The sequence below is a fragment of the Pangasianodon hypophthalmus genome, chromosome 30 (assembly GCF_027358585.1).
Source record: "Pangasianodon hypophthalmus isolate fPanHyp1 chromosome 30, fPanHyp1.pri, whole genome shotgun sequence".
Lineage (NCBI taxonomy): Eukaryota > Metazoa > Chordata > Actinopteri > Siluriformes > Pangasiidae > Pangasianodon > Pangasianodon hypophthalmus.
Window position 1 is genome coordinate 9,390,326 of NC_069739.1, and position 22,229 is coordinate 9,412,554.

At 39.1% G+C, this 22,229-nt stretch overlaps 1 protein-coding gene across 1 annotated transcript; it reads left to right on the forward strand.

The window, feature by feature from the left end:
• Nucleotides 1–289: 289 nt before the first annotated feature.
• Nucleotides 290–21,551, forward strand: cdc40 (cell division cycle 40 homolog (S. cerevisiae)). The gene is made up of 15 exons (XM_026918575.3): nt 290–493; nt 852–938; nt 1,833–1,962; nt 3,409–3,495; nt 3,577–3,716; nt 3,819–3,915; nt 6,003–6,142; nt 9,617–9,691; nt 10,480–10,525; nt 12,044–12,145; nt 12,444–12,559; nt 13,058–13,191; nt 17,112–17,188; nt 18,474–18,618; nt 20,949–21,551. The coding sequence occupies exons 1-15, from the start codon at nt 314–316 to the stop codon at nt 21,124–21,126; spliced, it is 1,734 nt and encodes a 577-aa protein (XP_026774376.2). The 5' UTR covers nt 290–313; the 3' UTR covers nt 21,127–21,551.
• The last annotated feature ends 678 nt before the right edge of the window (nt 21,552–22,229 follow it).

Sequence of the window (22,229 nt, forward strand, 5' to 3'; positions counted from 1 at the left end):
TAGCCAATACAAACATGATGCTTTTATACTTTCTGAAAAGGATTTTTCCCTGATATTTCATTCCCTAATATTGTCCTGTAGGTAAAAATCGACACGATTCCAACCCTCCAAGGTCCTAGAAGTTGCATAAAAATTTACTACACATTTCAAATACATTTTAAGGTAGTTTTAAATTATTGTATCAAATACAAAAAAATAAAAAAATATTCATTTTTTACTATACAGTGGTTTTGAGCTAAAACATTCTTTGAAGATATAATACACACAACGCTATGTATCACTCGTGCAGGACCCTTAGACAACAACATCGAAGATGGCGGCTCTGGTCGGTTCCCTCGTTGCGTACGGCAGTGATTCAGATTCAGAAAATGAGCCCGAGTCCAATACAAATACAGAACAAGCTGATCCAGATGCAGTGGCACATCTCCAGCCTTTGAAATCTGGAAAAACTACAAGTTTGGTTCTTAATTCGGCGCCTGAGGTCGCTGTAAAGGTAAGGTAGCTAGCTGGTTAGCTGGTTAGCTAGCTACATGCCGCCAAACGTCTCTTAGGAAGTTATCTCAGTGACATAAATGTCTGTGTATCAGTAACTGTCGCGTATTTAATGTTTAAATGTGTTTGTGGGTCTTCAGTGACTTTAGGAAATTAGGTTTAGCAAAGTACAGTGGATAATTATGACTTCTATATAATAGGCAGGTAGCTAGTTAGCCTGTTAGCTATTATAGTTTCTTCAAATGTCCAAACGTGTGATACATGAATTCCTCATGACATGTTTCTTGAACACTTCACATCTTAAGCATGTGTCCAGTACAGTTTAAGTCATGTTTCTTCCTGTTGTTGGTGCATTGTAGGAAGATGTTGAGACAGGAACGCATCTGGATCCCTCCCTCAAGGAGATCAGCTACAATCCTACCTACGACACCATGTTTGCACCTGAGGTGAGATCTGATCATCTAACCAGCTTGTTCAAGTGTGTTTCCACAGGTGTCACTGCTTTCTGAAAACTGTTTGCACGGTAAGATCTTGAAATGAGAATGAAAATGTGTGGTTTGTAAACACCTTGCAGGCAGTAGTTCTTGTTTTCCTCCTCAGTTTGGTGACCAGCCGTGTCTCCTGTATCATACCACAGCAGTGAGAGGGACAGATGAAGCCTTACGTGTGCAAACCGAGCGTTAGAAAGATAGTTTTTTGAGAACTACAGAACTGTGAAAAAGTCTTAGGCACCCTATTTTTTTTTTAGTACAAACTTTCTTATAGATTTTTATTTTCTGACTTCTACATTATTGATTCAGTACTAAAACATTTTAGATTCCAAACATTAGTTTTCCAGCACAAAATTAAACGTTACACAAAAAATGTTTGTATGTCAGTAAAGAAAGCAGCAGATTCCATAAGAGACACTTTTCAGATAAAAACATAATGAAGGCTGCTGGGTTTCGCTGCAGAAATAAGAAGCGAGTCGACAGTCAAAGTCTCCAGAAGAACTGTGGCTGCTTCTGCAAGATGCTCAGTAACACTTACAGCTCATTTCCTTATAAAACTGCACACACTGCACCTGAGATACTATATATTTTTTTTAATGTAGAAAGATTTAATTTCATTATTTTTGAAGGCATCTTTGCTCTACAGCATTTCTTTACATGTGCCTAAGACTTTTGCACAGTACTGTGTATTTCTACAAATGTATTTATGACACTCTCATTATTAGATGAGAGAGAGAGTGATTGTGAGGAAAGGCAGTGCTGAGCCAAACAAATAAAAAAATATCTTGAAAGCGTCAGCAGTGAGGTATCTATCCCATTATACACTCTGAATAACACCTTGTGTTACAGTTTGGACCTGTTAATCCGTTTAAAACTCAACAAATGGCCGCACCGAGGAACATGCTCTCGGGATACGCCGAGCCTGCCCATGTCAACGACTTCATGTTTGAACAGCAACGGAGGACGTTTTCTACTTTCGGTAAGAGTCATGCATGACGCTTGCTGAATCTCATATCACAGGAACAGCTAAATCCTTACATTTTGCAGTTATTGTGATTCTAATTGTCTTATGTAATGGAGCACATCTTTACTGTAGCTCTGGGTTCTTGTGTAGGAGTGGCAGCGAAATAAATCTCAGACATTATAATGGTGTGTGTCAGTTACAGAAGCAACCAGTCTGAGTCAGAAGACACTCTGATTTACTGTTTTCCTCAACCAGAGCCGATAAAACACACCTATGCTTTAAAAAACGCCTCTCCACATCCGAAAGCCTCAGAAACCTTTTAAATCATCATTCGGTACATAACTAACAAAGATGCCAGACGAAAACTGATCTATAGAATCAAGCAGCAGAACAAACCGTCTTCTGTTTTTCTACAAATGTCTGTGGAAGTTTAATGACAGAAAGAAATGATCCAACCAGTTTGAGACAACTTTTGGTTTGTGTCACGGTGCTATCATGTGGCCATGAAGAGATGCACATGGTGAGCAACAATACTCAGATAGGCTGTGGCATTCACATGATGATTGATGGGTATTAACAGGCCCAAAGTGTGCCAAGAAACATTCCCCACACCATCACACCACCTCCACCAGCCTGGACCGTTGACATAAGGCAGATTCCTCAGTTTTTCCAGTCTTCAATTGTCCAGATTTAGTGAGTCTGCGCCCACTGTAGCCTCAGCTTTCTGTTCTTGGCTGACAGAAGTGGAACCCAAAGTCGTCTTCTGCTGTTGTAGCCCATCCGCCTCAAGGTTTGATGTGTTGTGCGTTTTGAGATACTTTGAGCTCACCACAGTTGTACAGAGTGATTATCTGAGTTACTGTTGCCTTTCTGTCTGACATTCTCCATTGACCTCTCTAATCAGCATGGCGTTTTCACCCACAGAATTGCTGTTCACTGGAAATTTTTCGTTTTTGACATCAACTCTAGAGACTGTTGTGTGTGAAAATACGGGGAGATCAGCAGTTATAGAAATACTCAAACCAGCCCATCTGGCACCAACAATCATGCCACAGTCAAAATCACTGAGATCACTTTTTTCCCCCCATTCTAACGGTTGATGTTGATGTTACCCATATCTGCATGATTTTACGCACTGCGCTGCTGCCACACAATCGGCTGATTAGATAACTGCATGAACGCGTAGGTGAAAAGATGTTCCTAATAAAGTGTTCAGCGCGCGTATTAAAACTAGATATGTCATATTTTGACGTTAAATTGCATTAGTCTGTAGGTTGAAACGAATCATGAGACTGCGCGACACATTGGAGGGCCCGATGAGCTAGCTAATGAATTTATGATTCCTCCATCCCAGTTAAAGGAATAGAAATTATTAGGACAATGTGGGAAAACAGCCAGTGTACTCCAGAATGCTTCTCCTTCATCATTCATTACATAAAATATGTTCACTGTGTTTTTCAGGCTATGCCTTGGACCCCTCCATGGACAACAATCAGGTTTCTTCAGCCACTTATATAGGAGCAGTGGATGAGGCAGAGAAACACAAAGGTAGCAGATCATGACCTTATGTCTTTTAATTACGCGATGACCAGTAGTGTCAGTAAACACCTTCCTTTCTGCACTCCACAGGGCAAACAGTGTTCGAGACGGGCCCAAGAAAAACGGAGAAGAGGAAGAAAGTGAAAGGAGGAGATGCATCGGAGATCGATGGCTTCCTGGGACCTTGGGCTAAATATCAGGATGAAAAAGATGTTGCTAAACCCACAGAGGTCAGCTGTTACAACGAGTTTCTTCAGAGTAGTACAGAATAGATGATGTCGTCTTTGAGCTTTTTAACACTTTTTCATTATTTCATTTGTTTTGGCTGGCAGGAGGAGCAGAAGGAGTTAGATGAAATCACAGCAAAGAGGCAGAAGAAAGGCAAAAATGAGGAAGAGGCTCCTGCAGAGGAGAAGACCATTCTACACGGTAAGAGTCTGTTCCTCCCGGTGGAGTTTTTTTCCCTCTGAAATCCATATTAAAATGTAAAACTGGCTAGTGTTTTTTGGTTAATATAGCTGAAGTAATTAATGCAGATGTAGTTGAAGTCATATGTTGAAAAATATTAAGGGTCAGCAATATGCCTAAAATGTCATGATATTTTCACAATAATTTTATGATAACTGTACTTCATGGAATAAGCTTTTTTTTTTTTTTTTTTGGCTTGAACTGCAGTGCAGTTATAGTTAATAGTCTTCATTTGTGCCCGTTTACCACATAGCGGTTGAACATGAGGCCTGGTTTAGGCTTGATTGATCCGCACTGGGCGTGTGAGTCTGAAATGGTGCCGTTACAGCTGTTGTGGGAGCCGTTACAGCTGTTGTGGGAGTGGGTTTGGCAATGTGTGGTTGTTGATCACCATGTCACGGGCGTGAAAATTCTTGATTTTGTTTACAGGCTGAAAATCCGCTCTCTGAAACCCCACAGGTGTTTGCACTGCTGTTTTGCAACAAGTGCCAATTTAAGGCAAATCAGTTAACTTGCAAATATTTCCCTTACTGCAATAGACATGGTATTTAACAGTATATGGAGCTGTTGAGCTCCAGCCATTACTTATAATTATGTATTGCTTTGGTAAAGAGATTGTTATATGTTTTTTCTACATCATATCAATTATACACTTTTGTAGGAGCCTTCACATGACAGAAAATATTGACATACAGTTCTGAACACTACAGCCTTTTCTCTTTTGCATGTATCTCAACCCCAAGTAATTACAGGATTTTCACAGGAAGTGAAAATTTATCCAGTTATTTTCACTGGATAAAAGTGAAAATTAGTATCTGACACCATTGAGGAACACAAATGTGCTGATTGTCTTAAAGCAGCCTAGACATTTAATTAAATATGTAATAGATAAAATAACAAATATAGCAGGGCAACTGAAAAGTGTTCACACAAGGGAGCAAAATTGGCAGTGCTCTCTGAGTAGGAGGGGCATACCTTATCTCTCATGTCAATCACAGCAACACTAGCCAATCGTGAGTGTCTGTGAGCTCATGTATGTGGAAGAGGGCAGATAGCACTTTCCTCCTGAGTGTGCTACGCTGCCCTGTGACACAGCACGAGCAGAAGTTAGAAAAGGCGGCTTCAGGTGTCACAGCTGATCTCTGTTTGCTCTCATATCAGTGCTGTAATAAATTAATTCAGTGAGGTTTGTTGTCCTGGATGAATTTCCCATTTTTATCAGCATTCAGACATTATAACTCTGGAGTTTATCCAATCCCAAGACTGCATTGGTATTATACTGCAGCTGGTATTTACACAAACTGAATCTATTAGGCTTTGTTTCTGATTCACTGTGGAACAGAACCAGCTCAATCAGCGTAATGTTCACAGGATGTTTCCACACACGGAGAGAGCACTTTGCTACAAGCTAGCCATTAAAACATCTTTAGCACACTGATATTTTTTAGAGTTTTTATGGTCATGTTTGTTAAACTAGCTTCTTTTTTGCTTAACATGACTTCTGTAGGCAGAAAGCATAAGAAGGTTAGAAAGTATATATATATATATATATATATATATATATATATATATATATATATATATATATATATATATATATACATACATACATATATACATATATAGATAGATATATATACATACATATATACATATATAGATAGATATATATATATATATATATATATATATAGAATTTTTTTTTGGTGAAATATATGCATATGTACATCGGATGGGTTTTCCCAGGCCTCAGTTACCTTGTGACAGATGTTCATATGTTAGTTTATGACTGTTGTTGATGTGTCTGCTAACTAGTCTGTCTTTGCTTTTTACTTTCTTGTGAAAACCTTGTGCTTTGGTTTCAGAATAAGCGAAAAGCGAAAAGATTAGAAATAAGCAGCAGCCATTTATAACACTGATGTTAAAAAAAACAGAACAGCCATTGCTATGTAAAAGGCAGGCTTAAATTAACTTCCCCAGGGCCGCTATGTGAATGTCGCACTTCAATTCATCACTCTGTCCTTTTTGTTGTTGTGGTTTCTTTACAGTCAAAGATGCGTACGATTACCAGGGCCGTTCTTACCTGCACGTTCCACAGGATGTGGGTATCAACCTGCGCTCAGCCAACATACCTGAGAAATGCTATCTGCCCAAAAAGCAACTGCACGTCTGGACCGGACACACAAAGGTGAGGTGGGATCGGTTTTTAAGAGCACAACGTGGAATCTAGATGATTCAGCCTGTCTCAATTGTGATCCAAAGTCCAAAAAGAAAAGTTTGTTTTATTCTCTGTAAGGTTGAGCTATCATTAACAGATTAACAGTGTACTTGAATAACGTTCTTATGAGGATAACGTCTAGGCCTCTACGGGATTTCTTGAGCATGATTCTTGAAATCGATCCAATTTGAGATGTTGGAGAATGGTTTTTAAATGGCCACTTAAAAAATATCTGGATCTTTAGGGTTTACATAAAACCACTCAACATTTTTATCCCTTTAAGACAACTGTAACATTTTAAATAGTTAATCAAGGTGGTCAGGGTTTGAAATGTTTGAAGAAAGCGTTTGAAGAATGTTTGAAATTTTGAGTAAATGACTGGAAATGGTTGTTTAGTGGATTTAATACAATTTGGTTAAAAAAAGCATTCCCTAGTTTTACAGTTTTGCAAGTAGCTGTAAGTATTGTGCTAAATAAATTTTCCTAATAGTGATTGATGTTAGAATTAGACGTAGCGCATGGGAAAGTGGCAGGTTCTTCAAATACGCCATCACACCTGCTTTTCAGCTTAGCTTAAATTATCTAGAGCATGAAAACTACAGGCTGTGTTTAAGGCATCTGAGGCATAGGCATATTGCTAGATCGAAGCCTTGATATTTATAACTTGCGCTAAAAAAACATGCTGATAATTTAGCAAAGCCTTAGAAAAGCGGTGGATCTCTACTTTGGGCATTTTTGGGTCCTACTACCGAATCCTTCCAGTTAGACATGTAATGAGCTTAAATGTTCAATCTTCATCATATAGAAAGAAGCCTTGAAAAGACTTGGAGAAAATGTTTGAATTTTATTTCCAATGAACTTTGAGTTGTACTATGCATAGGCAGTTAAAGATTTGATCATCCAGAGCCAATAGCTGACAAAAGTCAGGGAATGAGCATTTCCATCACTTCTGGATTAAGAAGGCTGTGATAATGCCAAATGTGGAGTCGGGAGCTGCTTGTTGGCAGTGCCAATCGCGAGAAATGGATGGCGGCTTTTTACAAGACTTTAATCTTTTTAGGTCAAAATGTTTATCCTTTTTTCTCCTTGATTGTTTTTGACTATTTTCTTAGCTTAGAGCATGTGAGATGAGGGGAAAGGGTCGGAGCTTCCATGCGCTGTCAGTTAATATCGGAGAGTTAAAAGCACCTACGTAAATCATTCCACGGCATCTGCTTTTGTATGCGTGTTGTATATGTGTATGATTGTAGCTGAAGATCTCTGCATTTGTGTGGTTCAGTTCAGTATTTGTATTCACTCTGTGCACTCACAGCTTCAGCTCTAGCATGATGGAGACGACCCCTTTGCTCACTTTCTCTGTTCTGCTCCCTCACATGTACATGTACCTTAAACTCACAGCTCTGAATATTAACTAGACACATTTATCATGTATTTTAAACCTAATGAAAGATGGGCTTCAAATAAATATTGAAATATTGATCAGTTATTCATTATATAAGATATTTTCATTTGTTTTTGTCTCTCGCTTTCGCTTGCTCTCTATGTTTCGCGTATGGAGCACAGTCAGGAACAGCTAAAAGTTTTTGCGCGCAGGTTGGTCAGATTGCGCAGGAGAGCGAAGCTGTTGTGAGCAGAATATTTAGATATTTACTTGAGAGTTTGACCAGAGTTAATGCGAAAGGAAGAATCGAAATGTTACAAATCCTCAGAGAACACTTTAAGCAAAATAGCAGTTTATTAGGATGCTCATACATTACTTGCCGCACACTTGCACTATATCAGCGTTACAACAGCAATTAATGATATATTATGCGGCCCTGCTAGGAATTCCCGGTTGGCTTACTACATGGTTGAATGTTTTTCACCTTCTTTTATTAAGTGAGCATCACTTTTAGCAGAACTCCTTGCTTTTGTGGAGTTCAGTTCAGTATAAGTATTCACTCTGTGCGCTCACACCTTTTGCTCTGGCGTAGTGACAATGAACCGCTCACCCCCTCACACACATAGCATATAACTTACCCTTAACAAGGCTAAACTGGACAGTTGAAATTGAAAACACATTTCATGGACTTTTTCCGGTCTTCAGCTGTCCAGTTTGTGCCTACTGTAGCCTCAGATTCTTGTTCTTAGCTGACAGGAGTGGAATCCGATGTGGTCTTCTGCTGTTGTAGCCCATCCACCTCAAGGCTCAACGTTTTGTGCATTCCGAGATGCTTTTCTGCTCGCTGTGGATGTAAAGAGTGATTTTTTTTGAGCTCCTGTTGTCTTCTTGTCAGCTCGAATCAATTGAGCGCTTCTCCTCTGACCTCTCTCATTGGCAAGGTGTTTCCATGAGCAGAATTGCCTCTCGCTGGAGGTTTTTTGTTTTTCACGTCACTCTGTATAAATTCTAGAGACTGCTCTGTATGAAAATCCCAGTAGATCAGCAGTTTCTGAAATACTTAAACCACCTTTTCTGGCATCAATAACAATTTCTTCATTCAGTTGTTTAATGTGAATTGAATTAACTGAAGCTCTTGACCTTTTTTGCATTGCACCTCTGCCACATGATTGTTTGACTGGATAATTGCATGAATTGTTCTTCTTTCTTAGAAAGATATTTTTGAGAGTGACCTTTCCAGAAAAATTCTTACACTGTCAGCATTTATCACGTTGTCATTATATGATGAAAGTGTCTTTGCGCCTCTCCTACTGTGCGTTTTATGGCTGTTGTGCATGATAAAGTTTGCGACCATGCTAGGAATGGCAGCAGAGATGGAAATTGCACCTCCTTAACCAATGGTCCCTCTACAAATTTTCTTATTTCTCCTTTTGTCTTGTTTCTGTACAAAATAGTGACAGTCATGTGATGGGCGTTTTCATGAGAAGGCGGGGTTTGGGGATCAGTGCGCTTCAGCGAGGTTCTCTCCGCGTAAAAGATTGCGTAATATGTGTAAACCTCGTCTGAGCGATCATCCACCAAACAAAAACGTTCGCAAACAATTAAAGTTGTGTATTGTTAAAGGGGCTAGGATTCTGAGGTTTTGAAAGTAATGTAGTGTGCACTCGGCATGAGAGGCACATCAGCATCTCGACTGCCCGTCAATCTACAGCCACTGCACTGCACGACAGCAGCCTACGGCCAAATGCACAAGCATGTCAGTGAAACTTGGGGAATGAGGACAACTGAAATTGGGCAGCTCTAACAACACAGCTCTGTTAAAAATGTGCCACAAGAGTGTGGGACACTCAATAAGCAGCTTATTCATCTTTGTCCTGGTTATCAGTGAGTGTCACTATTGTACACACACTTTTCTGTGAAAATGTTGTACATGTTGTACAGTCATGAAATTTTGTAGATATTGTGATATTTAAACAAAGTTATCAGTGTGTAGAAAGTGTCCATTTGACATTGTGTTTGTTATTTTATGGAGGATTGAGCTTCATCTCGGTTTATGTTCTCAGGGTGTCAGTGCTATTCGGCTGTTTCCTGTGTCTGGCCACCTGCTGCTCTCCTGCTCTATGGACTGTAAGATTAAGGTATGTTATGTTCCTTATGATTCTGTAAGTCATGCTCTCAGACGCATTTAGGTGGAAAATGGAGTACATTTCACAATTCCAAGTGCATCCGCTGTATCTCATTGCACGATATACGTATATTGACATGCACAACCCGCTTTCCTATTGCTTAGATATTATATGAGAAATAACCTATAAGTTCAGTTTCAGTAATGTATACCACACATTCAGTATGAATAGATCACAAATTATTTCAAAAGTTATGAAGTCTGGATTCGATAAAACTGAACTAAACTTTGGTCTGTCGATTCCTTCATGCACGTTTCCTGATAGAATTCTACTAATTTTTTAGGAAAATTATATTATATTTTTGAGATGTCAAGATGTCTTAATATTTGAGACACTGTGCTTAGGACCTTTGTGTGCTTTATCTAACAGGGGAAATTGGAAATGGGGCTTATGATAAGAACTACTTCCCTGGACATACTTCACTTCATGCACAATGTTTCTACACGCAATCACAGTCCAAATATTAAGACATCTTGAAATACCTCTTGCTAAACTAAGCAAGCCACTGCTGACCAACTGATTTTATTCTTCATGGCAAATTGAGGAATATAAATTTAATCGTGTAACTTTATTTCGCTCTAGGTTACTGCTTCAGCAATATCACTAATTAAAATGGCTAAATGGCACTTAAGTAGAGTCTCTGGGAATATATACCTTTATATGTATTTTTTAATTATTCCGCTTTGTCACATGTAAAGGCCACACTGGTCTTAAAGCACTCCCCTTTTTCCCCCTTGTAGTTATGGGAGGTGTACAATGACCGGAGATGTTTACGGACATTTATTGGTAAGATCCGTCTTTTACCCATTTCTGTACTTCATTTGCTTGTTATAGTTGTTTTATTTAGTGATTTCAGTGATAAATTGCACTATATCTGAATAAAGTATATCCTAGGACACACCATTTAAAACAAAGAATGATCTTCTGTATGTATTTTCTACCTGCAGAAAAGTGCACTCCACATGAATATAATTGTTCAGTCATTACTTGTATCTTGTTATTCTTCTATTTGTCTCTGTTTAGTGCTGATACACAAAAGAGGTTTAGCACCGCCTAACATTATTAAGATAACTTTACTGATTTGTTGATCATGTTTTGGGTTTTTGTTGCACAGGATGGAAATTTGATGAATAAATATTGCTGTAGGTCAGCTAATTGTTTTTAACAAATTTTTAAACTATTCATGTCAGTTGGCATACTGAAATGAAAAAGCAAACCAAAATAATGTCCATATGATGCCGCAGAAAAGCATTCAGTCTATCGTCAGTTGATAGTAAGTTGTCTGGGTCGTTTCTGTCCCCTGTCAGTCACAGCGACACTAGCCATTCAGGGTGTCTGTGAGTCATGTGTGCAGAAAAGATACAGTTGTCTGGCTTCACGTGTCTCAGAAGAAGCACATGTTAGCTTTCACCTTCCCTGGTTGGTAGCTAGAATTGGCAGGTGACAAAATTGGGAAGAAAAGGGGAGGGGAGTCAAGTAAAACACTGTTTTTTGCTCTAAATAAATGCCTGCTCATCCATAACCTGGTATATTGGAACATTTTTGGAAAATAGAAAAATTGTGCTCACACAAAAGATCCTGTCCAGTAACTACACAGCCATATAATTGGTTTCCATGATTTTTTTCCCCCGGACATCAAAACCTACAGTTCTTGAGACAGACAGTTTTTCAGCCCAACTGATGCAAACACACGCAATTCACAATCTGTTTGTTGTGACACTAACACATTATAGTGGGTTCTAACAACAGTGGATCATATTTAGGTCAATTATACCTGGGACAAACCCAGCAGTTGTTGAAACAACATCTAAAGTTTGTGAAACAAATTAGTTCCTGATCACTTACATTATAGCAGCTACAAACATTTGTTACCTCTTAAGAAAAAAAAATATTTTTCACACCATTTTTCTGTCCTGAAGACTTTTCTGTGATGGAAAATGTAAACATGAAGCTCTACCTCTGTTACAAAACACTGAAACTGGAGACTCTTTCCATAAATGTAAAATTAACATCTCCTTACAAAAACCGCAACCATCATGCATCATTAACAGTGTTAATGGTTTAACGTTATTGTGCTGGTTAGAGTGCTGTGTGATCGGTGGGGAGTTTCGCCTCTTAAGTCATTTGTCATGTTGAAAAACAGAACAAGAGCATGGTGGTCTCTTTTGATATTTCTGGGTGGACTTAATCAATTATACTCATTACTATTTTTTTAAATCATATTTTGTTATGAGTAAAATATAGTAATTGAAATATCCTTTGCTAATGCAGATCATTAATTCCTGTCATTCCTGTCTTCTTTAGGTCACAGTAAAGCGGTGCGTGATATCTGTTTCAACAACACCGGTACTCAGTTTCTCAGTGCTGCATATGATCGCTATCTCAAACTGTGGGACACGGAGACCGGTGAGTAACAAAAAAACACCTGCTCAGACTCTCACAGCAAGAGTTTGTGATAAGCTTTTCACTGAGATCTTAGACATCAAATTTTTCAGTTTTGACAGTTTGACAGTTTTCTCAGTTTGCTCTCACTGCGCTATAGTCTGTGCTGCTCTCTGCTCCGCCAGCAGGAGGAGCCAAACCCACTCAGGGACGTTCCTGGATCAGCATTAGATACTGATCAGATCAGAGTCCCTGCGTGTCCTGCTAAAAAAAAAAAAAAAAAAAAACCCGTAGAAGCCTTAAAGTCAATTTCCTTTTTCAGGTCAATGCATCTCAAGGTTCACTAACAGAAAAGTGCCCTACTGCGTGAAGTTCAACCCAGATGAAGACAAGCAAAACCTGTTCGTAGCCGGCATGTCGGACAAGAAGATTGTGCAGGTTAGTGTGTGTGTAAGAGGCAGAAAAATTGCCTACCGGTGTCCTTAACGTCCAACTTTATATTAGATTTCATGCGCAAACACGCACACAAGCCCATGGTATTAGCTCCCGTCAGTAAATCTAAAGACGAGACCTTATTTCACACTCTGGTTGCCTCCATAAAGAGAGGGGAGTGTATTGAAGTGTAGATAGAGTCACATGGGGCTTGCAGAACCATCCATAAACCATAAGAACAGCAGGAAAAAAAAACAAAAAAAACTTAGTCCTTCATCCATAATTCTGCCAAGAACAAATAATCACGGCTGAGGCATCACTGACCTCTAAGTCTTTTCTCTAGGAGTCTTTCTGTCTCCTAGACCTCCAGCACAACAGTCTATCCATCACTGACGTGGAGAAAAAGTTATTTTTGTGATATAAAAATAAAGTTATTTTTATTTTTGTCAGCTTGTGTTTGTGGGAGAGGCCAACCTCTGTTTGTCTCACCTCTTTCCTTCTCAGTGGGACATTCGCTCAGGGGAGGTGGTTCAGGAATATGATCGTCACCTGGGAGCCGTCAACACGATCACGTTTGTGGACGAGAATCGCCGCTTCGTCAGTACGTCCGATGATAAGAGTCTGCGTGTGTGGGAATGGTAAGTGCAGGAACAGTAGATTAGAGCTTCAGTACCAAATTGCTCACCTTGCAATATTACACAGTGTTTACCAGAGCTGTAGTTAGAGTAGGCAGGTATAGGGTTAAAAAAAAAACTTGTATACTAGGGGTTGTGTAGTGGGGATTAGTCAATTAGTGATTGACTAATCACTGGGGGTGGAAAAAACAAGCAGACGGTAAAGAAAGCACTAAATGTACTGTGTTAGTCTGAAAATATTTCACACTAGATAAAGTCACTTCTACAGTCACTTCAGCTGTATCCTATACTGGGGTAAGCATCTGTTTTGCTTTGATGGAGAGTTAACACTTTGATATCACTTTGCATGAAATGGAAAGGTGTGTGCGAAAGATTTTTCCTTTAAAGGTGTAATTAAAATCCAAATAAGATGGCAATGTAACCAGCGCAGTGTGAAAGGACGCTCTCAGAGCCGCGGGTTGCGAGTCATTATCCAGTCCTTCTCGGCTGGTTTAGAGTGTGATCAGTGGGGCATGCCAGGTCAAAGACGCTAATCCAAACTCGTTTTCCGACGCTAATGAGGCTGGAGTTAAACATGGTGGGAAAAACCTGCAAGATGTTACTGTAGACATTGCATCCTCCATCCATCATTATGCTATAAGCTTCTGCAGTCCGCATTTTAAGAACTGATATGTCTTAAAATGTGTAATATGCTAGCGAATAATTATTTTGCATACTTAATGTACCAATTTATTTACTTAACAGGGTACATTTTCTTTAAAGATGTGTTCTTTGCTGCACAAATAAAACATCCTAAAAATAGGAATGTACAGAAAGTTTTAGTTTTTTTAGATTTATGATTTAATTTATGATGAAAAGATGTCAAGTCAAAAATACCTCCAGAAGCTCCAAAAGATGGCAAAAGTGATGAGTTTGTCATCCAAAGCGATGAATTCACTTACCCTCTCTGTAATCTTTTTGGCTTTTTCACTGTCAAGAGGAAATTTCTCTCTCCTTTTAAAAGTATCCTTCAGTGTGTGTTGCTTCGGTGCGGCTTTTGGCCAAGTTACCCGAGTGAACTTGCTGGATTTCGTTGAGTGTTTAGTTTTTAGCTGCCGTATCAAAGCGGTAGTATTGAACGCAGCTCTGTTGCTGCCGCCTCTCGAAGTGCTCGCATTGCAGGCATTACAAGTGGCTGTCGCACTGCTTTCGTTTTCCAATGTAAAATATTTCCACACTGCAGACATTTTAGCCATGTAGTCCTGCCACAAATTGTGCTCTCCATGACAGCTGACATAATACAAAGGATTGGGCTGAGGTTACTGCTCAATAAAGCCAATACTGATCAGTTTAAAAAAAATCTTTGAGATCGGATTGGGACATCCCTAGAAAATACACCTGCGAGCATATTTCAATTTCATGACCTTGATTTAGAGTCAGAATTTGTGTGTACATTAACTTAATAATGAAAAATCTTTTGTGTGCTTTTATTTAACAATGTTAAATATACTATAGCTAGTATCAGTGGTTAAAAGTATGATGTAATGGTTCATTAATAAATTTAAAAAAAAAAAAAGAATTGTGGTATAAGAACAATAAATAATTTCAGGAGGTGCTGTTATGGGACAATAATTTTTTGAGGTGTTATCATACCACTCTGCTGTTCCTTACGTGATGTAGACAGCTTTATGAGCAGGGCTTGTTCTTGATTTTGAATGCACTGTGGAAAGACACCTGAACTTTTCATGCTTTCTGAACTGCAACCACTTATTGACCTCAATCTGTTGTCTCTACTGGTTTGGCCTTCTGTAGACATCACAGGTCATCTACTGGTGCCTGATTTCCTCATATTACATCCTCGGTTTTCATCCTCTATTCATGCTTCATAGCCGTTTTTAATTTAAATTAGCTCCTGTCCAAAACCTCTGGCTGTCCGTGTGCCAGCAGCTTGTGAACCTAATCATGGTTTCACTTGCAGATGCAACGTGTCAGTTTAGTGATTCGACCTGATCCGAGCTTCCACTCTCCAGCTGAGGCTCAGATTACATTGTTTAGAGTTGTTGGGCTTTTGCTGAGGTCGTTTACTCAGGTTTTTTCTCCCTTGATAAGTAGTAAGAACCAGAAAAACACACACATGGTGATTATTTTAAAAAGAGCTCTGGCGTGTAGCGGGTTTTGGCAGCTCTCTCCGGTGCACAGGGACGTTTAGTGAATCTGGGCGGGTGGGAGCTGACTCACTCACGCGCCAGCACAGAGGTTGGCTCTTTTACTACACACACTGCCTTTATACTTGCTAACACGCACACACATACACACACATTGTGTGTGTGCTGATTGTGTGTGAGAAATTGTGGGTTTTTATCCCTCAGGCCTACTCAGATGGAGGGATTTAAGACATCAGCAGCCAGAGAGCTGATGAAAATATGCAATGAAGGGAACAAAGTGAGGAATCTAAAAGCGGTGAGAGAGGAGAGGGTAGATAATGAAACGAGCAAATTTGAGAAACTTGTTTTGAGGGATTGAAGAAAGTTGTGCTCACTATCTCCTGCTCAAATCTGTTCTGGTTTGTTTTAGATGTTTTGTGTCTAACGTTGCTCAGGTTTCAGGCTTCTTACCCTGAGTCTGTTTATACATTCCAGATGTGGGAGAGGGAGAGAGGCAATGAAGAGAAGTGAAATTGTTTCTGCAGTGAAATATGTTCTTATGTTTCTTTTTTTTCCCCCCACTGAAGATTGTTAACCTTAAATCACTTGTAACTACACATCAGACTTTTCCATTTCCACCTGCATAGATACAGTAGTAATTACTGTTGGAACTAGTACTTGTTAACTATTATTATTATCTATTGCAGTAATTGTTTGTAAAAGCCCAAACTGAGACTATTCATTAGGAATAGACTCACCAAAGACAAGGAGAGTGGTATTTGCTATTTTTAACTTTGAGTGTTTAGAAATCTATTATTTGACATCCAATACTACTATTCATCCACCATCACAATTAGCTAGGCTGTGGTGAACTGAATAGGTGACTTGAAGTAAGCATAGCATCGGTCACTTTCTGCCCAATTCTCACTGTTTCTACCTCAGTTAGAAATGCTAGCAGCAGGAAGAGAGCAGCATGTTTCATTCTTAGCAAGAAAACTTGTAAGAACACTTGCTTACGTTCGACTCAAAATGCCACCGCTGTCCATGTTGAGCGAAATTGGCCAAGCTCTCTGGGTAGGAGGGATGGCATTACTTTCCCAGGACACTAGCCATTTGTGAGCTCATGTATGTAGAAGAGGGCAGATATTTCATTAAGAGGGCAGTGTTAGGATACCCTGTGTTGCATTATGAGCAGCCTTTCAAAAAAAAAAAAAAAAAAAAAAAAAAAAGAGGTGGCTGGATTGACGCGTCTCAGGGGAAGAATGCGCTAGCCTTCAACTGCCTCGGTTGGTGGCTGTCATTTGATAGGGCAGAGCTGGCTAATGGGAACTGGAAAAATTTGTGGAGAAAATGGGAAGGAAGAAGAAGCTAAAAAAGCTTGTACCCAGTGGAACCTAGCAGAAGGGGTTAATCAGAGTTTTTCTGAGGCCTGCACTGTAGCAAAGCCTTGATCCTTTGTATATATAAGCAAAGGAACTTGCACCTACAGATACCCACTCACCTGCGTCTTATGTTTCCTCCTAACTGTTATGGCCTGCCCATGAACTGACCACCTCCATGATACCACTCGTGAAACCACGTGTGGTTGTTTTGCTGTACGTCTACTACACATTGTTGACTTCTTGACAAGATGCACTAATCATGAAAGATATTTTAGTTTCATGACAAAGCATGGGAAAATAGGTATGAAGGAGAACAATAAAGATCAGGAAAATGTGGGGGTGAATTCACTTTGGTTGATTTTTTTTTTTTCTTTCTTTCTTTTTTTTTTTTTTTTAATAAGATGTGTTCTTTTTTCAGGGATATTCCTGTGGATTTCAAATATATTGCAGAGCCCAGTATGCATTCAATGCCTGCAGTGACACTGTCCCCCAACGGTGAGTGTGTTTACCTGAACGTCGCTTCACCAGCACCACGTGCATCTTTTCTTTCAAGGCTGCTTTATCCCAAAATGAGCAGACAAAAATGGCAAACTGAACAAATATCCAAGTCACTGTGTGTCTCTGTCCATTTGCTTTTCTTTCTGTATGTATGTATTTATGCTAAGGCTGGTTTTCCTAATTCAGTTATCATATAGCGTTTTTCTCTTTTGGGTAAAAAAAGACACTTGGGTAATGTCTGTTTTGGGAAACTTTACAGTGTAGAGGAATTTCTGTGGGGACAGTGGTATTGTTTAATTGGGGAAAAACTATGCAAGTGCAAAGAGACACGCTACGGGCGTCTTTTTAATGGGTGACAAATTAATGAAAAGAAGAAGAAACCAGTAGCTCTGGCTGTGCTGATCATTCTGACCATTCTTTGACCATTTAATCTACATATCTACATACCAGCCATCTATCTGCTGCAATAGAAAATTTGTTAGCCCTCCTCTACTCCCTCCATTAATAGAAAAGGACGACTGCAGTGTCACTGACATGGTATCAGGTGCAGCAGTGTTGCTAGGCTGTGTGTCTCACTCTTATTTAAATAGCACAGCTATAAGACAGATGCGTTGGTGTAAATAGCGTCTGTTCTCACTCTGGTTGGTGTCTGACAGCAGCAGTGACAGACATCATGAATGCTAAAATGGGAGCTAGTAGGAAATGAGCTGCAGTTTCTCTTCGCCCCACTTTCTTTCTCGATAAGTACTGTTTTGAGTGCATGTTGAAAGCGTTCTGCCTGGATGCTGAGTGTTTCTCAGAAGGGAAAGAGAAGAGTTCCTTGAGTTCATTTTAAATAGCTATTTGATGTGTGTCAGTGTGTGATTTTGTACAAATAGGTAAATACAAGCACTCAGAGATGAACAGTGCTATTGTGCAATTCAGATGTGCACTTCTCCTATTCAAAAGGAGACTATGCTTTTTTTTTTTTTTTTTTTTCTTTTTCTTCTCTCCTCCCTTCTTCTAGAGAGACCCTAGAGACTATTTTGATGATCCAAAACGATCAGCTTTTCTAGATTTCTTTTTTTTTTTTTTTTGAATCATTTTGGATCAAGATTTGCCCATAATAAAATACCACACACTTTCAGATTATGCTAACAAATCGAAAATCTAGTATTTAATATTGGATAACACAGAACAGTATTATTGTAATATTGAAAAAAGTGATATTGTTAAGTTTTGTCACTCTAACATTTCAAACTCTTGAGCCAGCCTTGTCATTTGCGCTCTTTTTTTTTCGTAGGGAAGTGGCTGGCTTGTCAGTCCATGGATAATCAGATCCTAATCTTTGGAGCTCAGAACCGATTCAGGCTGAACAAGAAGAAGGTCTTCAAGGGTCACATGGTGGCTGGATATGCTTGTCAGGTGGACTTCTCTCCAGATATGAGGTAAAAATTTGTTTCAGATGGAGTAAATTTTAGTAAAGGACAGGGCGAATTTAAAGGGGTGGGGAAAGAACATATATTCCAAAAAGCTTGGTGAAAGCTCAGAAAACTCAGAAAAGCTCTTAGCATGTTTTACTATAGAGTTAATGAATGTGTATATACAGTACATAATCACTAGGAGTGTAAAGAAAAAATCTGTCCAAAGGTCTCAGAAGCAGGCACAAGCTGGGAACATTCAGTTTATGGAGATTTCCTTGGACATCATGACTGACATACAGTCAGGTCTATAAATATTGACACACATACACCTACCTCCTATACAAAGGAGAGTGTTCTTGATCTGGCCAACTGCCAACTATGCAATGGCCAAGTCAATCACCTGACCTGAATCCGATTGAGCATGCATTTCACTTGCTGAAGATAAAACTGAAGGGAAAATGCCCCAAGAACAAGCAGGAACTGAAGACAGTTGCAGTAGAGGCCTGGCAGAGCATCACCAGGGATGAAACCCAGCGTCTGGTGATGTCTATGCGTTCCAGACTTCGGGCTGTAATTGACTGCAAAGGATTTGCAACCAAGTATTAAAAAGTGAAAGTTTGATTTATGATTATTATTCTGTCCCATTACTTTTGGTCCCTTAACAAGTGGGAGGCACATATGCAAACTGTTGTAATTCCTACACCGTTCCCCTGATTTGGATGTAAATACTCTCAAATTAAAGCTGACAGTCTGCAGTTAAAGCACATCTTGTTTGTTTCATTTGAAATCCATTGTGGTGGTGTATAGAGCCAAAAATGTTAGAATTGTGTCAATGTCCCAATATTTATGGACCTGACTGTACACTGGACGTATTCCAACTATTTTTTTTCATCCAGAAGCAGTATATACTCTTCCCTGTTCACTCTTCCCTGTGAGCAGTAAGAAACATAACAGCACAGTAAACAGTACGCATCAGCGCATCTTTCAAGCAGAGCGCTCAAACACCTGCGCAGCTGTAATTCATTCCAGATCCACATGTTGATTCGCTCATCTGCAGTTTTTAGTAGTGGGGGGAAAACTGTTATTTTGGGATGTTTTGCTTTCTGTTATTAAAATACAGAGGTCCTGCACAAAATGTGCTAATGTTGGCAGGTCTGAAACAGTCATGTAAATATTCATTTTTTGGCATTTTCCATCTCTTCTTCACCTCGCAGTAAGAATATCTCTGCCGTGTGCATACAGGTGTGTGCCTTTTTAAATCCTGCCCAATCAGTTGAATTTGCCACAGGTCGACTCCAGGCAGGTTCTAGAGACCAAAGTAATCAAAGCAAACAGGATGGACCCGAGATCAATTTAGTGTGCTGTAGCCAAGGGTCTGATTACTTATCTAAATGAGAGATTCAGTTTTTGATGTTTTAAAATAAATTTGCAAAAAAAAATTGCTTTTGTCATTTTGGGTTATTGTGTGTAGAATGATGGCAAAAAAGTAACTGAATCCATTTCACATTAAATCTATAACACAGTAAAGCATGCAAAAATAAAGGGGTCTGAATACTTTCAGAACTCAAGGTATGTCGGTTTTAACAAAAGCTCAGCAGGAAATCTTGTCCAAAACACTGCTATGTGCAAATCTTTCAACACTGCCATGAAATACACAAGTGAAACAAGTTAGTTCCTGGTACCATTTATGTTATAGCAGCTATAAATAGTCTTTCCCTCACAAGCTTTTCTTTCTTTCCTCTCACATTCTGTCATGTTTCTGTTAAAAGAGAAAGTGCACAGTGTTCTGTCCTGAAGATTGTCCTGTGGTGAAAAACTTACATTTATATTTGAATCATATTGCATTGGGACTGAATTAAATCAGTGAAACTGTGAAACTGATACTGAATCGTATCAGTGTTGAACTGAATTATATTGGATCAGTGATGATTTGAAGTGTTTTGAATCATTGCTTGTTGAACTATAGTGGTTTTGTATTGTATCGTATCAAAACGTGTACCGTATTTTGTCTGAAAGTCCCAAAAGTAAAGATAATGAAAATGTAATACAGATTTCATTGTTCTGCATATCCTCTAGACATTTTACACCGAAAAAGTAAATAAATAAATAAATAACGTCAGTAATTTTACATTTGGAGAAACAGCAAGCCAATACCCAAAAGACTTTTTTTTTTTTCTTTATAAATATTAAAGAGGGGCAAACTGTGTGTCTTTATTTTAAAGTCCAGTAACACAGTTTCTTGTCCCAGTTATTTGATATGGCTTTATGGCTTCTTCTTTTTTTTTCTCAACTAAACTGCGCGTAGCAGATGGCATGTCATATTCTGTAATAATATACTTATTTTCTCTCTCTAGTTATGTGGTGTCTGGTGATGCGGATGGGAAGCTGAATGTCTGGGACTGGAAGACCACCAAACTGTACCACCGAATTAAAGCACATGACAAAGTGTGTATCAGCGCCATCTGGCATCCACACGAGACCTCCAAGGTCATCACCTGCGGCTGGGATGGACAGATCAAACTCTGGGACTAAGATGAAGAAGACAATGGGCGAGATGATGGAAGAAGTAGTCGGAAAACTAAATCTAAATTTTTTGCCATCTTGTCAGTTTTTTGCTCAGCTGATGTGATCTTCATTGCGTCTGTCTCGTGCTAAGGTTTATGGTAATTCCGCATTATGGTATTGGCTTTGCTCTGAGTTTTGTATAAATTTTATGGACTGGTATCCAGCCCTGATTTCTAGTTTGTTTGGTTTTTATCTTTCCCTCCCATTTCAGAGACTCTGGGCACTTGCAATGGCTGGGGAGATTTTTATTTTGTTGTTATTCATTTTAGTGTTACTGCCATGTACTGCTAAAGCCATGATTGGTAACACTTATACATAATGTCAGCTTTTCAATTCAGTCACCCAGTGTCTCTTTCTGAACATAATAAAACATTTTGTACTTTTTTCCATCAGTCACTGGACCAGAGTTTAGACTTGACAAGAGCTTCTTTTTGTAATATTTTCGCTAGATTTAAGGGCTGAGATGTTTGCACTACCAGTTAAATTCCCAGTTGCTCAGCATCTAACCAGGTGAATCAGTTTGGTAAAAGTGCTAACATTTATAAATCATACTGATTTGAAGTACTCATCCACTCCAAAACATGCTCATAAATGGCAACCTATTGGGTAGGTGATTGTTGGGGGGCAAAATTGTTACTAAAGCACAGAATTTATTTTATACTTTCATATTATGCTACATATGAGGTCAGTCTTATGAAATAGGTTTAATAGCTTGAACATACCATTTGGCTGGTATTTTGAAAATGGCTGAGAAAGTATATTTTAGAATAGACATGTCACAAAGCTGCTGTGCTGAAATCAGTATATAGATCTACACCCACTTCTGACACCAGTGTAGTGAGCAGACTCAGGTGTATTCATTGAGCTTTTTATTAAACAGAGAAACATTTATGCCTGTGTTCATAAAGATTGATGAGCTGGCATATCCCAATAAGACCACACACACACACACACACACACACACAGCCCATACAACTGACTGAAAAGCATGAACTGGGTCAACTAAGGAAACTACGAAACACTTAACAATAACTACAGACCTTAAAGCTAACACAGAGCACAAAGTCTTG

What these genes read in the sequence shown, in the direction of transcription:
- cdc40 (XM_026918575.3), top strand. Translation starts at nt 314, where the DNA reads ATGGCGGCTCTGGTCGGTTCCCTCGTTGCGTACGGCAGTGATTCAGAT. An exon ending in TGAGGCAGAGAAACACAAAG is followed by an intron (nt 3,496 to 3,576) that starts GTAGCAGATCAT and finishes TGCACTCCACAG; the next exon opens with GGCAAACAGTGTTCGAGACG. An exon ending in ATGTTGCTAAACCCACAGAG is followed by an intron (nt 3,717 to 3,818) that starts GTCAGCTGTTAC and finishes TTTGGCTGGCAG; the next exon opens with GAGGAGCAGAAGGAGTTAGA.